The 20884-nt window shown below is 36.4% G+C and overlaps 1 protein-coding gene and 1 long non-coding RNA gene across 4 annotated transcripts in view; one reads left to right on the top strand and one right to left on the bottom strand.

Annotated features, from left to right (window-relative positions):
- LOC145260575 (battenin-like) overlaps window positions 1-20884 on the bottom strand; it is a 141221-nt gene that overhangs the window by 87717 nt on the left and 32620 nt on the right. For both annotated transcript variants that reach the window (XM_080118853.1, XM_080118854.1), the window contains exon 2: window positions 3390-3482. In XM_080118853.1, coding sequence (XP_079974979.1) covers window positions 3390-3482 — 93 coding nt within the window. The remainder of the gene's footprint in view (window positions 1-3389; window positions 3483-20884) is intronic.
- LOC145260577 (uncharacterized) overlaps window positions 1393-20884 on the top strand; it is a 64647-nt gene continuing 45155 nt past the window's right edge. Inside the window, exons 1-3 of one of the 2 annotated variants that reach the window (XR_013864335.1) lie at window positions 1393-1478; window positions 6971-7087; window positions 10789-10918. This is a non-coding gene — a long non-coding RNA (uncharacterized LOC145260577). Of the gene's footprint in view, window positions 1479-6970; window positions 7088-10788; window positions 10919-20884 lie in introns of those variants that run through there. The other variant, XR_013864334.1, reaches the window with a different exon arrangement.

The following is a 20884-nucleotide window of genomic DNA, read 5'->3' on the forward strand; positions in this document are numbered from 1 at the left end:
AAAGTCTCTACATAATTCCAAGTTAAGGGAATGAGAAATTTGACCGTATGTGAGAAAAGACGAGTGATTTACCACTTGCAGTGTGATGGGTGAAACTGGCGGCTTCTCGGTGAGGAGTTTCAGTGGCCAAATGCTGCAAGCTGCTCCTGTATCAACCAAGCAACATGCTTGGGATAAGGAGTCAATGATAAAATAGGCATGGTTGTGGGAGATCTGTGAAGAATGTGCCGTGTTCAGTTCTCCAGACGATCGTTTCCCTGGTTCAAATACAAACAGGGCATTGTACAGCACCATGCGTCCTTGCCAAAACGACTATGATAAAAGCATAGTCCTGGCTTGCTAGAGTGACAGCCATGATGTGGAAATGGTGAACGGCTCTTGTAGTGGTGTCTGGGTGATTGTGATCTGGCCACACTCAGCTTCCTCACCTCTCTGGTAAGCCGCTCGAGAGCGTAAAGTATAGCCAAGGAAGTGGCTTCTTGACTTGCGTCCCTAACTTTGGCTGAGAGCGTAGAGACTTCAGTCGAAGTCTGGGGGATAGCTGCGGTGGTAGGACCCTTGGTAAAGTCTATGGACTTTATCTGCCAATGCCGCTACAATGTCAACATAGTTTTTTTCCAACATAGGAGTTAAAATGGCTTTTACCTGTGCCGGCAGACTCGAAAAGAAAACCTGCTTTATAAGGGCACTGTCAGCGGGGACATCTTCAGCTAACTCTCTCATTCGCCGGAGTAGCTCACTAGGCAAACGGTCTCCCAAGAGCTCGTCGTGGAAGCGTTTTTCCGCTGACACTGACGTCCGGAGCAGGACCTCCCGTTTTATCGAGTTGTATGTGGAGTTAGGATCAAGTTAGTGATCAAGTCTTTGACCACTGGCGTCAACGACGCAGGGAATGCACTAAATAATATCAGCAATTTCCAATGCTCTTTAACATCGTTTGCTGAAAAATACGACTCAAGCTGAGTGAACCAAACTCGGACGTCACCCGCATAAGCAGGCAAGGTAGTAGACATTAGATTAATAAGTAAAATGAACCAAAAAATCAAAAGTCGAAAAGTGAAAAAAAGCTTCTTCAAACAAATGAGAGATAGAAAAACGAAGGAAAATAAGTCAGAAGAATTACAAGTAAGATAAAAATAAATAATAGCAATAGTATGGATTGGGAAAGGAAAGATTTAAGAAGTGTGTGTGTGTGTGTGTGTGTGTGTGTGTGTGTGTGTGTGTGTGTGTGAAAAATGAAGTTGGCCGTTAAAAAATAAATAAATATTTTTGGAACAAAGTTCTTCAGTTTTTATATATATATATATATATATATATATGTATATATATATATATATATATATATATATATATATATATATATAGTTTGAGTTTGTTGCGTTGAAGGATGTAGTAGCTGGTCTCTTCGGTTAAGAAAATGGAAGGCGAAATGTTGTCGGCCTGTGGTTGATGAGCGCATAAAGAAAAACAAACTATTCGTAAACAAAATGTTTTTCGCTTTCTGTTTCTTTTTTTGTTTTTTTTGTTTTTTTGTTCTTTTGTTTGTTTTCCGGGGTTTTTTTAAAACAAAATTCTACAGTATTTTTTTCTTCTTTTTTTGTTAGTTTTTTTTTTTTTTTTTTTTTTTTTTTTAGAAGAGAGAGACGGGAAACCCATTTCGAAGTTTTTTTGTTATTGTTTTCTTCTTCAATTTTGAACGCGCTGTCGCTGTTTGTATCGGCGATGGCGACAAAAGGAAAATAACTTTCTTGTTGTTTTCATCGAAGTTCTTTTCATGAAAAAAAAAATCTCTTCCAGTCTTTCTGCCTTTGTGATTTGGTCCCTTGTCGTTTTTTTAATATTTTGCTCAAAAAATAAATGCCGCTTTGTAATCAAAAGGTCTGTGTTCGTTTCGGGTCACCATTTTATAGGAAGGAAATGTGCATTTCTCTCCTAATAATTACTTAAATAAACACAAGGCCAAACGACATTGCTTTTAACAAAACAATAATAATAAGGTTGAAACACATAACACTATGTTTATTCAAGTTGGATGTTAGTAAAAGTATGGGACTAAAATATTCAATCAAATGAAAGCTTTATTCATAACTGAACTATTTAGGAAATGTTTGATTATAAACAAATTCTGTATATTTCAAAAGTGGCAACTATAATATAGTTACATTAAAAAAAAGTTTGATTAATTTCAGAATTACAGACTAGGTTCTCTAACATATATTTGTGGCAAATGCTTGAAAAAATACTTCGAAACCACATCTTAAATTTCATGAGAAATTATATCAATTGTAATCAACATGAGAAAATCATCATTATCAAATATTTGATAGAAGATAATGCAGATATTTAAACTTCAATCAGACATTTCTCATCTGTATCTCATAGTATAAATGAAATATATTTCTATATTTCTAACAAAATCTTATAGTAATTATTATAAGAAAGTTTTTTTTTATAGCAAAATATAAAGTTCAAATTTGTAACAAATATTCTAAATTACAATATATACTGCACTTCCATTTCTTGTTCTCTTTTGGCAGAGAAGCAGTCCTTCTCGATTGAGACAATTTTTTATTTTTGTACCTTTTCTCTACGTTAAAAAACGACCCTGGTGTCTAACTCTGTCCCGTGGGGAGGCATTGTAAATATGTACAATATATAATGCCTGGGTTTCGTCAAGGTTCAATATTGGTGCGTTTGTTGGTTTTGAGATGATAAAAAGATTTGAAAGAAAAAAATTAGCATAGAAAAATGTAAAGTACATGTTAGATTTAAGATTAAAGTTGAATATATGATGAACAGCAGAGAATTTTTTTTTTAAATTGAATGAAAAATGCGATTTGTTGATTTCTATTTAAACACTTCATTTTGAACTCAAATGTGAAAAAAGAGATTAGACCAGCTGACATTCGGAAAGAAATCTTCTAGTCTAAATAAAAAGTCAAAAGTCGGTTTACTTATTTGCAGGTTGTTATCATCATCTTCATAGTTACTGGTATAACTATAAAGATGAGGATAACAGTCGCAAATAAATATACAAATTAATTGTCTCAAAGGATTCAAATAAAAAATAAAAAATCTAAAGTGGGTTTTTGTTTCTTTAGATCATTAGAAATAATAATTTATACATGAAAATAATAAATTACTGATGAAATTCTAGAATTTTATTATTGTGAATATTGACAAAGTATAATTTCATTTTTTTTAAAATCATTTTCAGTAGCATCTGTTTTATTATGACTAAAAATGAGTGTTGACCTGCAAAGCAGACAGCAATATTCAAAATAAAATGAGTATTTTTTTGTTTTGCAGGTTTTAAATGTTTTCTAAGGCATATCATAATCCTAATAGTGACTATTTCTTAATCTTTCATATAATGTAGAGAAACTTACCTGAAGTTGACGTTATGTTTCTCTTCATCGTATTCTCTTCATCCTTGTCCATCTCTAACAAGGATTCCTGTTCGTCGTTGAGAAGAGTTGAATCTGTAATTGCAAGAAATTGATATCAAATCCCTGCACTGAAGAAGTTGTCATTCTAACCAATACCAGGATTATGCTAAATTTTCAGGTGGACCTCGTCTACAACATGTCAATATTAATGTTTCCCAACATGAGGGCCACAAATCCTCAACGAATAATTGAGAAGAAGGCTATCCCTTTTTATAACTCACCAATATTCATTCCACATTCCATATTAGGATTAATTACTGACTAAATGCGTATTTCTTTTTTTGCTAATTCCTATTTAAGAATTAAGACAAAAAACTTTTTTTTTATTTACACTTTTGGTTAAAATATTCTTTTAGCTTGTAGCGACTGAATTGCGAAATGATTCTGAGAAACGCTAAAAAGCAAATGCAATGAATTGCTTACCCTTTTTCTTTCTCTACTTCATTTGGATTCGCTTTCTTTACTTTTTAAACGAGCAAGTTTTCAAAGGAACATGTGAACCCAGTATTTCCCAACCAATGGAAATGATTGCAAGCGCAAAAGTAACAAGTCTATGTGAAAATAAGTTATAAAAGAGAAATCATTTCTAACACCTTGGAAAACTTCATTAGTTTGCTGAATATTGAAAAATAATGGAGATCGGTCTTCTGCATTGCATTAGAGACTGATTAGCTTTCTGTGTCATGAGTAAGTTGCTTGAATTTGTGTTAAATATAGAAATTGTGAACCAGAATAGAGAATACTGGAGGCAATGAGGAAAGACGTTCTCTATCTCTGTCCTGCCCCTGAATGCTCAAGCATTGATTATGTTAGATTGAAAATAAGTTCTGACAGACTTTTGGCAGCTAAAAAACTTTCTAACTCTTCCTTTTGTCACTCGGATACTATACAACTTTCTTTTTTGTATACCAAACAGTGTAGATAATTGTTATTACAAAAATGGTTTTGTTTTTCCTTTCATGCAATGGTTTTCATTCCTTACTGATAAGATATAAGAGTTAATCTTAACACTCACTAATAAATCCAGCTTAAAAGGCTTTCATATATTACATATATGAAGAAAGATATTCAAAAACTTTTGTAGCGCAATGAAGCACATACTGCTCACTGAACATATGCAAATATCCTAACTGTAATCTCTGAATACCATGCACTAGATAAAACAGGGAAAGTAGGGCAGTAGCCCTAAATATATGGCTTTTGAAAGGATATGGCGCAAGAGTCTTCTCAGGAAAATTAGATCATATGGTATTACTGGACGAATATGTAACATAATTAAATCCTTCTTAAACAAGCCGTGCATGCGTAGTCCCCTGTTGTGCTGCATGTAAGATGACGCCACAAAAAATAGTGAAGAAATGATGAATGTGAGAAGTGTGAAGGGCCAATGTTGCCTTCACATTTTCACAAGTTCTTGAGTAATACGAAAAAGAGCTCCAAAAAGGCATGTTTTTTTAGCCCTAAAAGTTCCAGAGGGATGCAAACCAGAATTTTGCCAGGGTCACTCATACTGAATTTATATTAAGAACAATAGCCTCCACATTTCGGCTAAGTTTCAAGAAAATTTAATGGATGGATCAAATGCTATGGGGCAAAAAGTGTAATTTTGGGCCATTTTGGAGCATTTTTGACCTCTTTTGAGCCCCTGAGGATGCCGAATCCCAGTGTAAATGGATAACGGTGCAGTTTCAGACCTTAACATATGTATATTTGAGTTGACCACCGTGTAAAAACAATATATAGTCAGACATATCAAGTTTTTATTGAGAAATATGAAAATAAGCCACAAAAAGAGGCGTTTTTAGCACTAAAAGTCCCCGGGGATGCAAACCAGAATTTTGCCAAGGTCACCCATACTAGATTTATATTAAGAAAAAATCTAATGGATGGATGAGTTATGAGGCAAAATGTGTCATTTTTTACCTCTTTTGAGCTGCTGGGGGCGTAACAGCAATTTTTGTAAAAGAATTTTTTACTGTGCACATCTATTTAATGAAATACAATTTATGGCAAAATTTCAGGAAAAACTAATGGACTATTATCTGGCAATAGTCCGGACTAATAGAAGCACGGAAGCCACTGAAAACATAGGTCCCTCTCCGATAAATTGGGGGACCAATAAGAAAAGAATCCAGATCGTCCTCGATGGACGTACATCAAAACAATATGATATAAATGCGCGTGTACCTTAGGGGTCGATCCTTGGACCTTTATTATTTTTGATATTCATAAATTATCTCCCTGCTGCAAGTAAGGTGGGCTCTCTCTACTGTGCTAAAAAGTTACGCCTGAAAGTATCCTGTGCTTCTATAATGTCACCATTAATCCATTTATGGAGTATTGTTGTCACTGGTGCGTCTGCTACTTGTCTCACTCCTGGACAGGGTTCAAAAGAGAGTCACCAATCTAATAGGTCCAGAACTGTCAGCGAGGCTTCAACTTCTCTTCCATCAATGAAATGTTGCATCCCTCTGCTTGTTTTACAAGTATTTTAATGGTATATTCTCTGACGAACTACAAGCGCCCTTGTACCCCCTCGATGTAAATATCTCTGACAAATCTGAAAAGCAGTAAAATCTCATCCCTACACAGAAGCCTTCTACTTTATCAGTTTCTTCCCCAGAACTGCTAAACTTTGGAATTCCCTTCCGCGTTCCTGCTTCCTCGACTGTACTGACATACAGAAGTTCAAGTGTAATGCAAACAGACATCTTGCAGCTCAACTCCCTACATAGTATCCCTGCAATTGTGTCCCAGATAGTAACCCCCTACATCAAAGTGGCACCATGCCTTGTTTGGGGTGAAAATGCAATAAAAATTTTTTTTAAAAATGTACACATAAGTTCGTACATACACTCTTTCACTAACAAAACAAATACACACACACACACACACACACACACACACACACACACACACACACACACACTTTATATGCCTATTTTATTTACACACCAACCAAAGCAAACAATTTCTTCTAATAGATAAAACAACTCTTTGTCTGTACTTTCGTATTCAATTCATTATTTTACATTGTTTTAACAAAGTTGTCAAGAAAAATTAACTAATTTTATATGCATAGATTTTGTGATGTTTTTATTTTGATATTATCTTTTTTCCCTACAGATAACTCAATTTGATTACCTTTTTTTGTATTTCTACAGAATTTGGCCAAACTGTTTTTTAACCCTAACCTATGCTTAGCTCTGCAAAAGTAGATTTGGTTCGGTCCAAATTTTGTAGAAGCACCAACTCTTGGGCATTTCTAATAATGGTCAGATTTTAGAACTTGTATGTATATAAATTTAATGTAAAATAATCACTCATTGCTGGACTAGACAGCGTTTTTAAGGACATATAACAAATTTTAAATCTTGATCACTGATGCGTTTGTTTAAAACTTAACCATTGTTGTATGTGTTTGAGGGAGTGGGAAGATTACTGAAGTTATTTTTCTACTGCAAAAAAAAAAAAAAAATTGTTATAAATAAAACTATTTAATTTTTGTGTTTTTATTACAGAGCCTTATTATCAATGAATGGTGGTCATATCTAATCCCATCCTACACTCCACCAGAATTACTGTTCACCGATTGGTTCATCTATTCATAAGAGGCTAGCACTTCCTGGCCTTTCTGTGTAAGCATGCCATTTTTTTGTGTCTTCATTAGAAGAGTACAATTCGAAAATTTAAATATTGAATTTCATGTAAAACCAATAGTTTTTAATTGTTATGTCGAATTTATAACATATCCAAAAATTACGAAAAACGATACAATAGAAAATTATAAATTAAAATTTTCAAAGCAATTTCAAGTTTATACATATATAAACAGAAGGAAGTTAGGGGAATGGACTAATGTCCATCTTCATGGCAGATATCACAATCATGGATTTGTCAAAGTACATGTTTTATAATGTTTTATAATGTTTTACATGTTTTATAATGTTTTATAATGTTTTACATGTTTTATAATGTTTTGCATGTTTATGTTTTATAATGTTTTACATGTTTTACATGTTTTATAATGTTTTACATGTTTTACATGTTTTATAATGTTTTACATGTTTTATAATGTTTTACATGTTTTATAATGTTTTGCATGTTTTATGTTTTATAATGTTTGAAATGTTTTATAATGTTTTATGTTTTACATGTTGTATAATGTTTTATAATGTTTTACATGTTTTATGTTTTGCATGTTTTACATGTTTTATAATGTTTTACAATGTTTTACATGTTTTATAATGTTTTACATGTTTTATAATGTTTTACATGTTTTATAATGTTTTACATGTTTTACATGTTTTATAATGTTTTACATGTTTTATAATGTTTTATAATGTTTTGCATGTTTTATGTTTTATAATGTTTGAAATGTTTTATAATGTTTTACATGTTGTATAATGTTTTATAATGTTTTACATGTTTTATAATGTTTTGCATGTTTTACATGTTTTATAATGTTTTACAATGTTTTACATGTTTTATAATGTTTTACATGTTTTATAATGTTTTACATGTTTTATAATGTTTTACATGTTTTATAATGTTTTATAATGTTTTACATGTTTTATAATGTTTTATAATGTTTTATAATGTTTTATAATGTTTTACATGTTTTATAATGTTTTACATGTTTTATAATGTTTTACATGTTTTATAATGTTTTATAATGTTTTACATGTTTTATAATGTTTTACATGTTTTATAATGTTTTATAATGTAACAAAAGCAAACTAAAAACGAATACACAAATTTTTGAATAATAATAATAAAAAAAATGAAGATAAATAAAAAACAGTAATACATGAATACTATACATGAACAATACTATAACTAAACAATTATCAAAGTTGGAAACAAATTAATTAACTAGGCACAGCCAAGAATGGAAGAAAAACCAAGTTGTTTTTTTTTATAACAAATTAAAATCTATTAAAATCCATTAATCTTTATTATTAGGACTAAATAAGTTCATTTAGTAAATTTCCATGTATTTTTAACGTTTATTTTGACGATTAAGTGAAGAATCAATTTTATAAGGGTTTAATTCTTTTTTCATAAGCGATATATATATATATATATATATATATATATATATATATATATATATATATATATATATTTGTTGCCTACATAACCCCCAAAGTTAAGCAACGATGAGGCTGGCTAATAGCAGATGGGTGACCATTTTGAGAATGCTAGGAGCTGTATGTGTTGGAGGCAACTTATCTAGTATCATGCATGGTCATCTTACCCCTGTCTTGCCATCAGGACCAAGTGCTTCTGGACAAGAGAGTGTGGTAGATGCAAGTTCCTCACACTTTAAACTAAGTCAAGCACAAGTCACAGCAAAAAGGAAAAGGAGGAGATAACAACTGTTTGTAAATACAAACAAGTGTGTGTAGACCATTATGGTCTTCCATAGGTGAGTGTAATAGCACGTAACAACAAGTTGCCAAAAGAAATTATCGTATTTTTAGCAAAATGCGCAGTTATTTATCGATCTTTTTTTGGTATTGCTTGTTCAAAACATTTCCTATATAATAGTATATTAGCAATATTGGGCTCACTAAAAGAAAATTATTAATTTATTTCTCAAAGATTTGAAAGTATTATTTTTTTGCAAAAATAATAAAAATATATAATTTTTTTTTTTTTTGCTAATCTGAAAGGTCATAATTATTATAACATACTAGACTACCCGTGACCCGTTGGGTCAGTATGTTATATTAGCTATGGAATTCATGTATGAGCGTGACACTTGTGATGTAAAGAAAAGTTTTTTTTTGACATAACAGAAACATTTCGATGAAAGTATATCAAAATTAAAAATCACAGACGGATCACTCAAACATGAAAAAAATATCCTCCCTATTCGTGTAAAGTTACCTATTGTTCCGAATAATCGCTCAAAAATCGAAAATTAAACATGATTTTCCTACAAATCGAACGCCGACAAAAGTCATTTAGCAGCAAAAACGCATATGAACCTACCGATGAGAAATATAAGAATGAAAAACTCATATTGGAATCCTTCAACCAAGTTATAGAAACTTAAAATCTAAAAAAAAAAAAATAATTAATAAAACCTGAAGCAAAAAAATAAAACCTAAATAAATAAAATAAAATAAAACTAATATTGAATTAGTAAATGTGTCAACAAATTCACCGTTCTCACACAACTATTTTGTATCTAGAAATATAAACAAAAAATTTACAAGAAGGAAGGAAGGAAGAAAAGAAGGAAAAGGGACGGATAGAGAGTAGTAGTAGTAGTCTTGGCTTTACTACAATTGTTCTTATGTTTGTCAATGGGTTAAAGTTGCTGTTGTAAGAAAATAGCGACAGTATAGTTGTAATAAAGAATAGTTACAAAACACTCCCACTCTTCCCATGTTAAATAATAATTTCGAAATAATAACGTTAATATTTCAGTGCGCAGGTCAAAATCTGCAAAAGAAGCGATTTGTGTTTATTTGTTTATGTTGTTATGGGTTAATGTTTATGCGTGCATGCGTAACCGGATGTCATAAACCAGAAAGTGGATTACATCACTCGTTACAAGTCATTTGAGTTTTATAATTATATAGATTAAATGAATTTCACACTTCAAAACACAAACGATGAAAAATTATAAACATTCAAAATCTGGATTTTCAACCTTAAAATCTGATACGTGTACAGTTGTTGTTTTTTTTGTTTGTTTGTTTTATCTACAATCCTCACCCTCCCCACAACGCAACATATTCTGTTCAGTTTCGGCTGATTATTTTAAGTATATTTGTACCCACAAAGGGGGTTTTGTAGGCAAAAAAAATATATAAAAATCGCTTATGAAAAAAAAATACACTGTTATAAAGATCATTCTTCACTTAATAATCAATGAAAATTTTGTATGGATTGGATAATTACTTGATTTTTTGGTAGATTTTTAAAGAGAGACTCCATCAAAATATACTTACTCTCTCCTTCCATTTTGGCCATGTATATAACAAACTATAAATGAGACAATGTTAAAATAATTAAATGTTTTTAATTAAATGTTAACTAATAAAATAATTAAACATGTTAATTAACGTACACAAAACCAAAAATAAATAAGCTGTAACAATGAAACAATGTCAAAACTACAAAAAAATAATATATATATATGATGGACTCTCCCGTCGATTTTGACATATGAGGTTTCGATGCCTGTGAAATTAACCTTGTGTTTGAATCTAGAGTGACATTTAAGACGCACTAATGATGGAACAAAAACCACAGACTGAGTAAGAGTATGCGTTCCTCTGACACCCTCTGAAGCTCTATTCCTTTCTCTTGTTTCTCACAGCTTGACGATGTTGGATGCAGAAAAAAATCTTGATTCCAGTGTAAATTGCTCTCCTCACAGCCTTATGGTCTGAAGCAGTATTCTTAAAATCAGTGTGTGCAATACTTGCAGCTGCAAGATTACTTTTCAGCTTATCCTTAAACCTGAGAAAATGGTCGGCCAACATTCTCATTCTTTTTTATCCATTTTGTATCACAACCATCCTACCGGATTAATCCCCCAACATGTGTCAGAAGCCAGATTACAAGGACATATTTTTTTTCAAAATGAATCGAATTGGAAACAATGAATAAGCTGTGATATTTGTTTTTCTGCACGAGTTAAAAAAAAAAAAAAAAAAAAAAGACGTCCATGTGTGTAGCCGTTAAACACGAAAGGCAAGATAATTATCTCATACCAAATCAATATTATTTAGTATGGCAAACCATCCCAAGTTCCACCACCAACAATAGAATGGTCCAGTGCAAACATTGCCTGGACAAATTTATTTGGCAAGTCAGGCTTCATTTTAAAGGTCCAATGCACAATGTTAACGATGATATCAAGGTTAGATATCTTTTGTTATGGGTGGGTGTCAAACTACAAGAAATAAGTGACACATTCATCTTTCGGCATGAAGAAGAAAGGACAGTTGAAAACTACATTAAATACTTTAGACAGTATTCAAACTCAAGGTCGAATTTTCACGTGGCAAGACACAAACTGCTGCAGTGCAGACAAACTTCAGATGAATCGCAAAATGGCTTCATCAAATAGCCAAACAGTGCGAATACGACCAAAATGTGAAAGATACTCTTGTAGTTCATCTCTTCATATTTGGAATTTATCTGGCAAACGACATTCTCGAGGAGAATGCCCAGCAAAAGGAAAATTGTGCATGATATGCAACAAAAAAGGACAACTTGCCAACATTTGCCGTTCCAATATAGGAGATAAAAATACAGGAAAGAACGACACAGCCACAGTGGCATAAAAACAGGCGAAACTACACGGCGACGCAAGGCGAAAGTAACATTAGTGTTTCAAGAGAAGACATTTATTTCCACCCAATTCAGCAATTGTCATCATCCACTACCAAGACATATGCTAAATTAAAAATTGGCAATAGTCAGAGGCAAATAGACAGATAAATGCAGGTGCAACTTTTTACCCAAGGAAATATACAAAAAAACTACATGAAGTTCCACTCAAAGCAACAGCTATAAATTAAACCACATTCGGTGGAACAACAACTGACTAGGAAGGAACATGCTGTCTAGGCGTAAGATTTTGCAACAAATTTGTCAGTGCAACATTCTATGTTGTGAATTCAAAAAGGCCCATATTGATAGGACTACAGACATCAAGTGAGTTAGGGCTAATGATCCTAAACTTAGCTGTGAAGTCAGTCGATACAGACAGTTCCAAAAATCATCAGGTGCAAACAAATGATGACCAAACATTACAAAAAAATACAAAGCCCATTCCAATGCCAAGATTGAGTTGGAAAGGGAATTTAAATAAAAGAAAAAAATCATTAAGGAATTCCCTGATGTATTTGACACTATTGGTTGTCTACCTGGTGAATATACTATTCATATGGACCCTGAAGTACCGCCACTCAACTCAAACATCGAGAGGGAAATGTTAGCCATCGTTTTTGGCTTGGAGAGATTTCACCATTATGTGTGGGGTCACAAAATAATGATCCACACAGATATAAGCCATTGGAATCGATAGCGCTAAAAATCTTATCATGTGCACTCCCAAGACTTGCAAGGATGCATCTGAAAGTGGATGGATATGACTCATTGTGAATTATACTCCAGAAAAAACAATACCAATTGCAAACTTCCTATCATGAGTATCACCTAGGCCTAGCAAGCACATTGAAGGTATGTCTACAGTATGGTGAAATTTTCACCGACCAGAATAGAGAACATTGGGGTTGAGACATTGCAAAACCCATTACTAGAAGAAGTTGCAAATATGGTAATGTCCAGCTGGCCTGCAAATCGAACTGATTGCTCAAGCTACCTCTTACCGTTTTAGAACTTTTTTTTTTTACATGAGGTGGGGGGGGGATCACCAATTATCAAGGCCTGGAAGCCACTCGGGGATAAAGGTTATTGTGCGTACAATAATCAATGGGATAATATCATAGTAATAGTTGGTATTGGAGATTTGATAAAGTGTCTTACTTAAGAGGGCGATTAATCAGGAATTTGTTTTTGTTGGACTTGAAGACATCCAAGTTGTAGTCAGGTGGGAAACAGGCAAACGGAAGAGAATTCTACAGGCGTGCACTTCTCAGAAAGAAGCTTTGTTCATGGAATCTACGTTTTGATTTAGGCACAAATAAAGAGTGGGGGAAATTACTGACAGTGGTTTTAGCTAGACGGGTATTCATTGTGCTAGACGGATGTTTATCGTGAAAGAAGAACTTTGAAGATGATAGTGGGGTTCAAGATGGTATTTTGCTAAAGAGCAATAAAATCATAATACCAGCCTTCCTACAAAGAACTTCATGCATCATATCAAGGAGTTGAGAAAACCAGACTAAGAGCCCGGTCAGTTACGTATTGGGTCAGGATGAACAAAGACGTTGAAGATAGAATACTAAACTGTCACACCTGCCAAAAATATCAGGCAAGTATCCCTGCCAAATCAATGCACCAGCATGAAACCCCTAGCTACCGTTGGCAACATGTCAGCATAGATTTGTTTTCTATGGCTGGAAAAGAAATATCTACTTGTAGCAGACCAGTACAGTCAAAGTCCATTCATACAACGGCTTTATTCTACCTCAGCGGCAGCTGTCATAAAAGAGATAAAGGCAATATTTGAGGAACGAGGTATACCAGAAATTTTATGTGTTATATCAGACAATAGCTCACAATTCAAAAGCAAGGAATTTATGTTTTTTTCCAAATCATTCTGCACAAGACATCATCTCCACACTACCCGAAATCTAACGGATTTGCTGAGAAGATGGTTGGAATATGCAAGAAAACATTGCTACAGGCACAAGTACCGGATAAGACAGTTACCTAGCAATGATGGTATATAGAGCCACACCCGTGTCTGCAAACATCAAATCTCCAGCAGAATAGCTCAATGGCCGGCAAATACGGACACCACTAGTATCCAAGCAGCAACTTGATGATGAGCAGACAAGAACAGCACTACAGCAATACAAGGAGGAATCAAAGAACTGTTATAACAAGCAGCATAACACCTCTACAAGTGGGGAAGAAAATCTATGTCTAGCACGAGAAAAAAAAGCTATAGGAGCCCGGAATGATTCAGTATCCTGACGCAGCACCAAGATCATATATGGTCGAGACAAGAGTTAATAAAATAAAATTCATTTTAACGTCTTATGTTGACACTTATGTATATAAAGATAATGTTGCTCAAAGGCCTTCATACTTTTTGGGAAAAATGCGCAAAAAATAAAGTTCATCCTCTATCAATTCAAATAAATCAAAACAAATTTTGTGGATTTTTATTATATGAAAATATTTTTTTAATATTGGAAACCTGTTATAAAAAAATCTTTGCTTAAACTTCATATCACGGAATATTGGAATTTAATATCATTTAAAGCTTTTTAAAATTATTTATTTTTTAGAATTCTGTTTTTTTGTTGTAATTAAAATAATTATATTACCGAGAAAAACAATTATCAAGAAAAAGTGTTTATTTTTTTAACATAATATTGATTTTATGTTCAGTTTTATTTACAACTTTAAGGTAAGTGAAATAAATAACGGAATTATATATATATATATATATATATATATATATATATATATATATATATACACTCGTGAGCAAAAAAAAAAAAATGGGCCAAACAAATTTTATACATTTTATTGCGCTAAAAGCTATATTGAACAAAGAACAACTGAACAAGGAAATTTAAACAAGACTAATGACACAGAACAAGATATTTACTTTTATAAATGCTTAGGATGGAATCGCATTCCCTTTTGATTTCTTTAAAAGATCAATCCTTTTAGACATACTCTCAACCAAAGTGGAACAATGTGAAGAGGAGATACTATTCCATTCGCTTTGCACAGCTTCCCACAGTTTGTCATTGTTCGAAAAAGTTCTTCCATCCAATGCACGAGATATTATGGACCAAATATTATCGATTGGGTTTAAATTGGGGCTTTGGCCTGGCCAAAATATCACATTAATTGAATTATCAGAAAACCATTTTTTGTGACTTTAGCAGTGTGTGCAGGGGCATTATCATGTTGAAAAATAATGTTCTGAGATATTCCCAGCTTCTGGTAACAGTCCTGTTTCTAATATTCTATTATAGTATTTCTTTGCATTGATTGACTTCTCACATCTAATAAGTTCCCCAACTCCTGCTGCAGTAAAAGTTTCCCATATAATTATCCCTCCATTCCGGTGTTTTTCGGGACAAGATCAAAGTGTAGTATCTGTTCCGGCAGATACTGCAGGCTATGACTAGCTATGACTAGCAAAGACCAGATGTGGGGGCAACCCCACATGCCTGACCTTTAACCAGCTCCCATTTCCCACCTCTCGGGAGCTGGTCCCCTTTTTCCCTTCCCCCTCCCTTCACTCCTCACATTAAAAATCGGCCTTGTGCCTAATTTGCTTGGTGGGGGAGCAAATAAATACCATCTGTTCCGGCAGATACTGCAAGCAAAGACCATATGTGGGAGCGACCCCACATATAAGACCTTCACTTGGCTAGGCCAGACGGACCATAAATTAGTTATGGCCCGGCTGAAGCTAGGAAATAGGCCTAAGTTAGCGGGGTACTGGAAGTTAAACACCTCCCTTCTGGAGATACAAGACTTCCAAGATCAGTTAAGAGAATTGATTAAAAAGGCACTAGTGGGGGCGGTTACCGGGAGTAAGTGGTGGTTAGGTCTCAAAGCCAAGATCAGAAGCTTCTCCGTCAAGTATGCCCAGCGCCTCGCACTAGATAAGGCCAAGACGAAGAAGCAGCTAGAGCAGAAACTAGCCCAGGCTACGGGGGAGGGTGATAGGGTTAGTCAGGAACTAGCTAAGCAGGACCTTCTACGCGAGACTAGCGAGCGTTATGAAGGCCAAGTAGTTAGAGCTAGGCTTAGAAAGATAGGCAACGAAGCAGTCAATTCTGATGCAGACGTGCGACGTGAGGTTTCTAGGCGTGGCTCGGACAAATATATTGCGAAAGTCAAACATCTGGATGGACGCACCCTGGAATCGACTCGGGAGATCTGCGAGGGGTTTCGAGAACATTTCGAGAAGCGTTTTACGCAGCAGCCCGATCTTCCGGTCCTTGAGTTTAGCGACTATTTGGCCGACTCTCCCCGCCTCGAGGCGGCTAGAGCGGCTAGTTGCGAGGGCCGGGTGACGGAGCGGGAGGTCTTTACTGCGCTGAAGCAGGTCAGCTGTGACAGATCGCCAGGACTTGATGGTCTGCCATACGAACTGTACTTGAGGCTGTCGCCCATGTTTCTGCCTCTTCTGACGGATATGTTCAACCATTGGTTTGCTCAGGGATCCATCCCAGGGCAGGTGACCAAGGGAGTGATCACATTGCTGAAGAAAGGTGACGGGCATGGAAGGGAAGAGTTAGACGATTACAGGCCCATAACTCTGCTAAACACAGAGTTGAAGATTTTGGCCAAGGTCCTGTCGAATCGGCTGCAGGTTGTTATCGACGAGTTGGTTGAACCGGAACAGAACTACGCTGTGAAGGGGAGATCGATTCAGAACAACTTGCACCTGATCCGCACGATCCTAGAGGGGGGAATAGATGACGACACAGAAGCCGCGCTGATAAACTTAGATCAGTCCAAAGCTTTCGATAGGGTCGACCATCGTTTCCTGGCATCTGTCTTAGAGGCCGCCGGTTTTAAACCGGACTTTTGCAAGTGGATCTCCATAATGTATCGACAGCCCATGGCTGTCGTGCAAGTCAACGGAAAGCGCTCGAAACCCTTTGTTATCTCTCGGTCGGTTCGTCAGGGTTGTCCACTGTCGCCCCTGCTTTATGTCCTGGCTTTGGAGCCTCTTCTCCGCAAGCTGAGACATGGGGAGGCAAATTCGGCCCTGCGCGGAATGGCTCTGCCTGGCGGCTCAGCTGCCAAGGTATCCGCGTTCGCCGATGATGTCACGATCTTCGTGTCGGGCTTCAGAGACATTGAGGTCGTGTCGGAGGCACTCACACAGTACGAAAGAATCACGGGGGCCAAGATAAACCGCAACAGGTCGGTAGGACTGCGGTTGGGCGCATGGAGTGGCAACGCAAACCTCCCTGCGCCCTTCAGCTGGACAGATGGCCCGGTCCGGATCCTCGGCGTGTGGTTCGGACCGGGTCTCCAGCTTGACAAGAATTGGTTGGAGGTACGGTCAAAGGTGGAGGCTGCAGTCAATTCGTGGCTTCCTAGGAAACTTTCCTTAAAGGGTAGAGCTGAGGCGTTCGCCACTTACGTCTTTCCTCTCATCCTTTACCGACTGGCCGTACTTCCCCTGCCTGCACAACACCTAAAAGCTCTTGTCGAACTCTTGTCCTCGCTCCTTTGGGACAGAGGAAGACACTGGGTGAGCAGACAGGTCTGTATTCAACGTCCGTGTGAGGGAGGCTTGGGAATGCTGGACTTGAAGTGTCATTGAGATGCTGAGAGGCTGGCCTTCCTGAGCCACTATATGCAGGATGACCAACCGTGGCACCCCGTGGTTACTGCCGCCTTCCCCGACCTCGTTCTCGACCCTTCCATCGAGAGCCGTTGCAGGCCGCGGGGAGAATCTGCCTACATGAAAGAGTGCCGAGCCGCGCTAAAACGACTACCAAGGTCCAGTGACCTTGTGACTGCTACCTGTAGGGAACTCCACAGGGATCTAGTGAAGGGGGCCGCTGACGACCCGCTATGCGCGCGTTTGGGGTGGCAGCAGAGTGAGATCCGCTCCGCGTGGAGCTGGGCGCCAGGTTCGAGTCATCTGAACAATTCGGAGTTCTCTCTGACCTGGCGATTGGCCCGAAATGCACTTCCACTCAACAACATACAATGCAGTTCCGGGTTTTTGGAGTCGCCTGATTGTCCCCGTTGTGGGACAACGGCCGTAGAAACTACGGATCACGCTTTCTTCGATTGCCGCGAACTCCGCCAGTACTGGTCGTATGTCAGCAGGGTGACGGCTCGCATCGATCCTGAGCATCCTCGCCCAATTACTGTATCCAATGTTGTGGACAACGTGAGGCCGCCGTGGGACTGGGAAAGACAAATGGTCTACGTTACGATCCTGGCCGTGGCGAGAATGGTGATTTGGACGTCGCGTCTGCAAGGTTGCCGGGGGGTGTTGTCTTTTTCTGATCAAGATCTGATCGCGTTCTTTAAACACCAACTACGGGTGAAGATCAGATGTGATAGACGAAGGCTGCATCGCGCGGCATTTGACAGAAGATGGATACATGTGGCAAGTCTGTGTGTACGAAGAGGAGCCAAATTTGAATACGTGTTCCCCGCCTAGGTGTGGAACGCGCAGTTCTGTTAAGTAAAATTAAACAAGTAGTCTCTCAGCTAGCTGAGTGTGTGTTCCATCCCTCCCCGATTAGGAAGCCTCCAAGATCCCCATCCCCTCTTACCTGCAATTTTTGTTTTCACCCCTTCCTCTAAATTTTACCCATCTTGGAGAAAAAGAAATACAAACTAACCTCCATCCCTTACCCACAAAAATTTTCTTTTCTCCATTCATCCCCATCTAGAGGGATTCCCCACCTAGAGACTGACCCGCAGAAGCGAGGTTCCTTTTACAAACCTAGTGGAACGGGCAGTCTATCAACTAGACGGGGTTGGGAGGGTCCTACTAATCACCTTTTGTTTTTTCTTCCCCCGCCCTCGACACAAATGAATTATTGTACCATTTTATTGTTATCTTTTTTGTTTTTACACGTCAATAAAAAATGTTTTAAAAATTGGGAGTTACTAGGACGTCCCCCAATATGAAAGGGTGAATGCGGTATTATGGTGAAAGAAGATACTAGCTGGGAGAAACTTTTGACTTTGTTTAGATCTGGAGTGACAAGGATGACCAACGACCCTCAAAATCCCCCCCTTTTGAGTTGGCCATGTGCCTAAGTTTTTTGTTCACCGTTAATTTTACTGTATTTTTTAACATGAATAAAAGATTTAATATCTCAAAGTGTAGTATCTGTTCCGGCAGATACTGCAAGCTATGACTAGCAAAGACTAGATGTGGGGGCAACCCCACATGCCTGACCTTTAACCAGCTCCCATTTCCCACCTCTCGGGAGCTGGTCCCCTTTTTCCCTTCCCCCTCCCTTCACTCCTCACATTAAAAATCGGCCTTGTGCCTAATTTGCTCGGTGGGGGAGCAAATAAATACCATCTGTTCCGGCAGATACTGCAAGCAAAGACCATATGTGGGAGCGACCCCACATATAAGACCTTGGTCAATGAAGGGGCAACCCTTCATACCAATTGTCACTATCCAGCTCTCCTACTCCTTGGGGAGTTGGTCCCCATTTCTCCTTCAATCCTCACTTTAAAAATCGGCCTTGTGCCTAATTTGCTCAGTGGGGGAGCAAATAAATACCTCAAAGTGTAGTATCTGTTCTTCAGATGCTGCACTTCCATTTCTTGTTCTCTGTCAGTGGAGGAGAAATTCTTCACGACTGAGACAATTTTTATTTTTGTTCCTTTTCTCCACGTTAAAAAACGACCCTGGTGTCTAACTCTGTCCCGTGGAGAGGCATTGTAAATTGGAACTGTCGTTTTTATGCAACTTGGTGAAAATCTTTCTTCAGTTCTTCGATGAGAGCATCGGGAGCATCAATAACAAGACAAAATCTTGATTCATCTGGCAATAAAATATTTATGAACCAGTCTGTATCTTTCTTGCCATAACACGAGAAAAATCTCTTTCTATCATTGATGTTCTTCTTAGATAAAAATGGCTTCTTTGCACACCTTTTGGAAGAAATTCCATTTCTTTCATTCGTCTAGGTATTGTATATCTAGAAAGAGAATTTCCAGTCCCTGTTTTAAATTCTTTTCTATAGTCAACATAAGTTTTCTTTCAATCCTTCAAAACAGTTAATTTAAGCCTGTGGTCGTCCTTCAAAGTGAATGCTCTAGGGCGACCAGATCCAGATTTCCCTTTTACCACGCATTCGACTTCGAACCTTTGACCAATTCGCTTCACTACAGAAAGAGATGTTTTCTCTTTTTCTTTTCTTAAAATATAAAAAATCTGCTTGTAAATCATTTTGGACTGCCTTAATCCTGCAATTTGATTTTTTATATCCTGCCAAGATGCGGTCTTACCATTTTTAGGATTAATTTTTCCACTTATTATTATATGCTATAGTAATAATGATCTACAAAATAGAAATTTTCAGTTAAAATTAACAAAAGTTAATGGAAAAATTATTGAAAAATCGATTTCTTCCTTCTTTCACTGTTGGCCCATTTATTTTTGCTCATCAGTGTATATATATATATATATATAACTATTTTTTTAATTATTTGATCTTTTCAGCTTTAAAAAATGTTTACATTTTTATGGACCTACATTTATTTTGTTTAATTTTCATAATATGAAATATGGGGGGGGGGGTAGAATACCTAAAAAAATTTTTTCCTCTAATATATTTAACGAAACCTGCTTTTATTATGTAAGTTTTTTTAATAATAAATAAATATAAAAAATTTCAGGAAAATACGACTATTATTTAATGTTTACTAGATTTTTAAAACATGGGTATGTTTACGGCTTCACAAACGTGACTACATAGGAAAGTTGTTTTAAAGTGTCGATAATGTAAACACAATTTTAGTCTCACATTTTCATAATTTTTGTATGCTGTAAAAATTTTTAAAAATAGTTTATTTGAAGCTTTTTTTAAATGGTAAAAAAGTTAGGATGATAATATTTAATTAAATTGCAATTACATTGTGTTACTTATGGGGGGGGGGTAAAACTGTGGCGCATATTGGAGGTACCTATAGAAAAAAGTGTTTTGGGCCTTCAGGCATTGATCAAAATGTAGTATCTGTTCTGATACATATATCCCACGAGGCAGTGCTGTTCTGGCAACACATTCTCGTGTCCGGAA

The sequence above is a fragment of the Euprymna scolopes genome, chromosome 36 (genome assembly GCF_053919585.1).
Source record: "Euprymna scolopes isolate OS-2025 chromosome 36, ASM5391958v1, whole genome shotgun sequence".
NCBI classification, from domain to species: Eukaryota; Metazoa; Mollusca; class Cephalopoda; order Sepiida; family Sepiolidae; genus Euprymna; species Euprymna scolopes.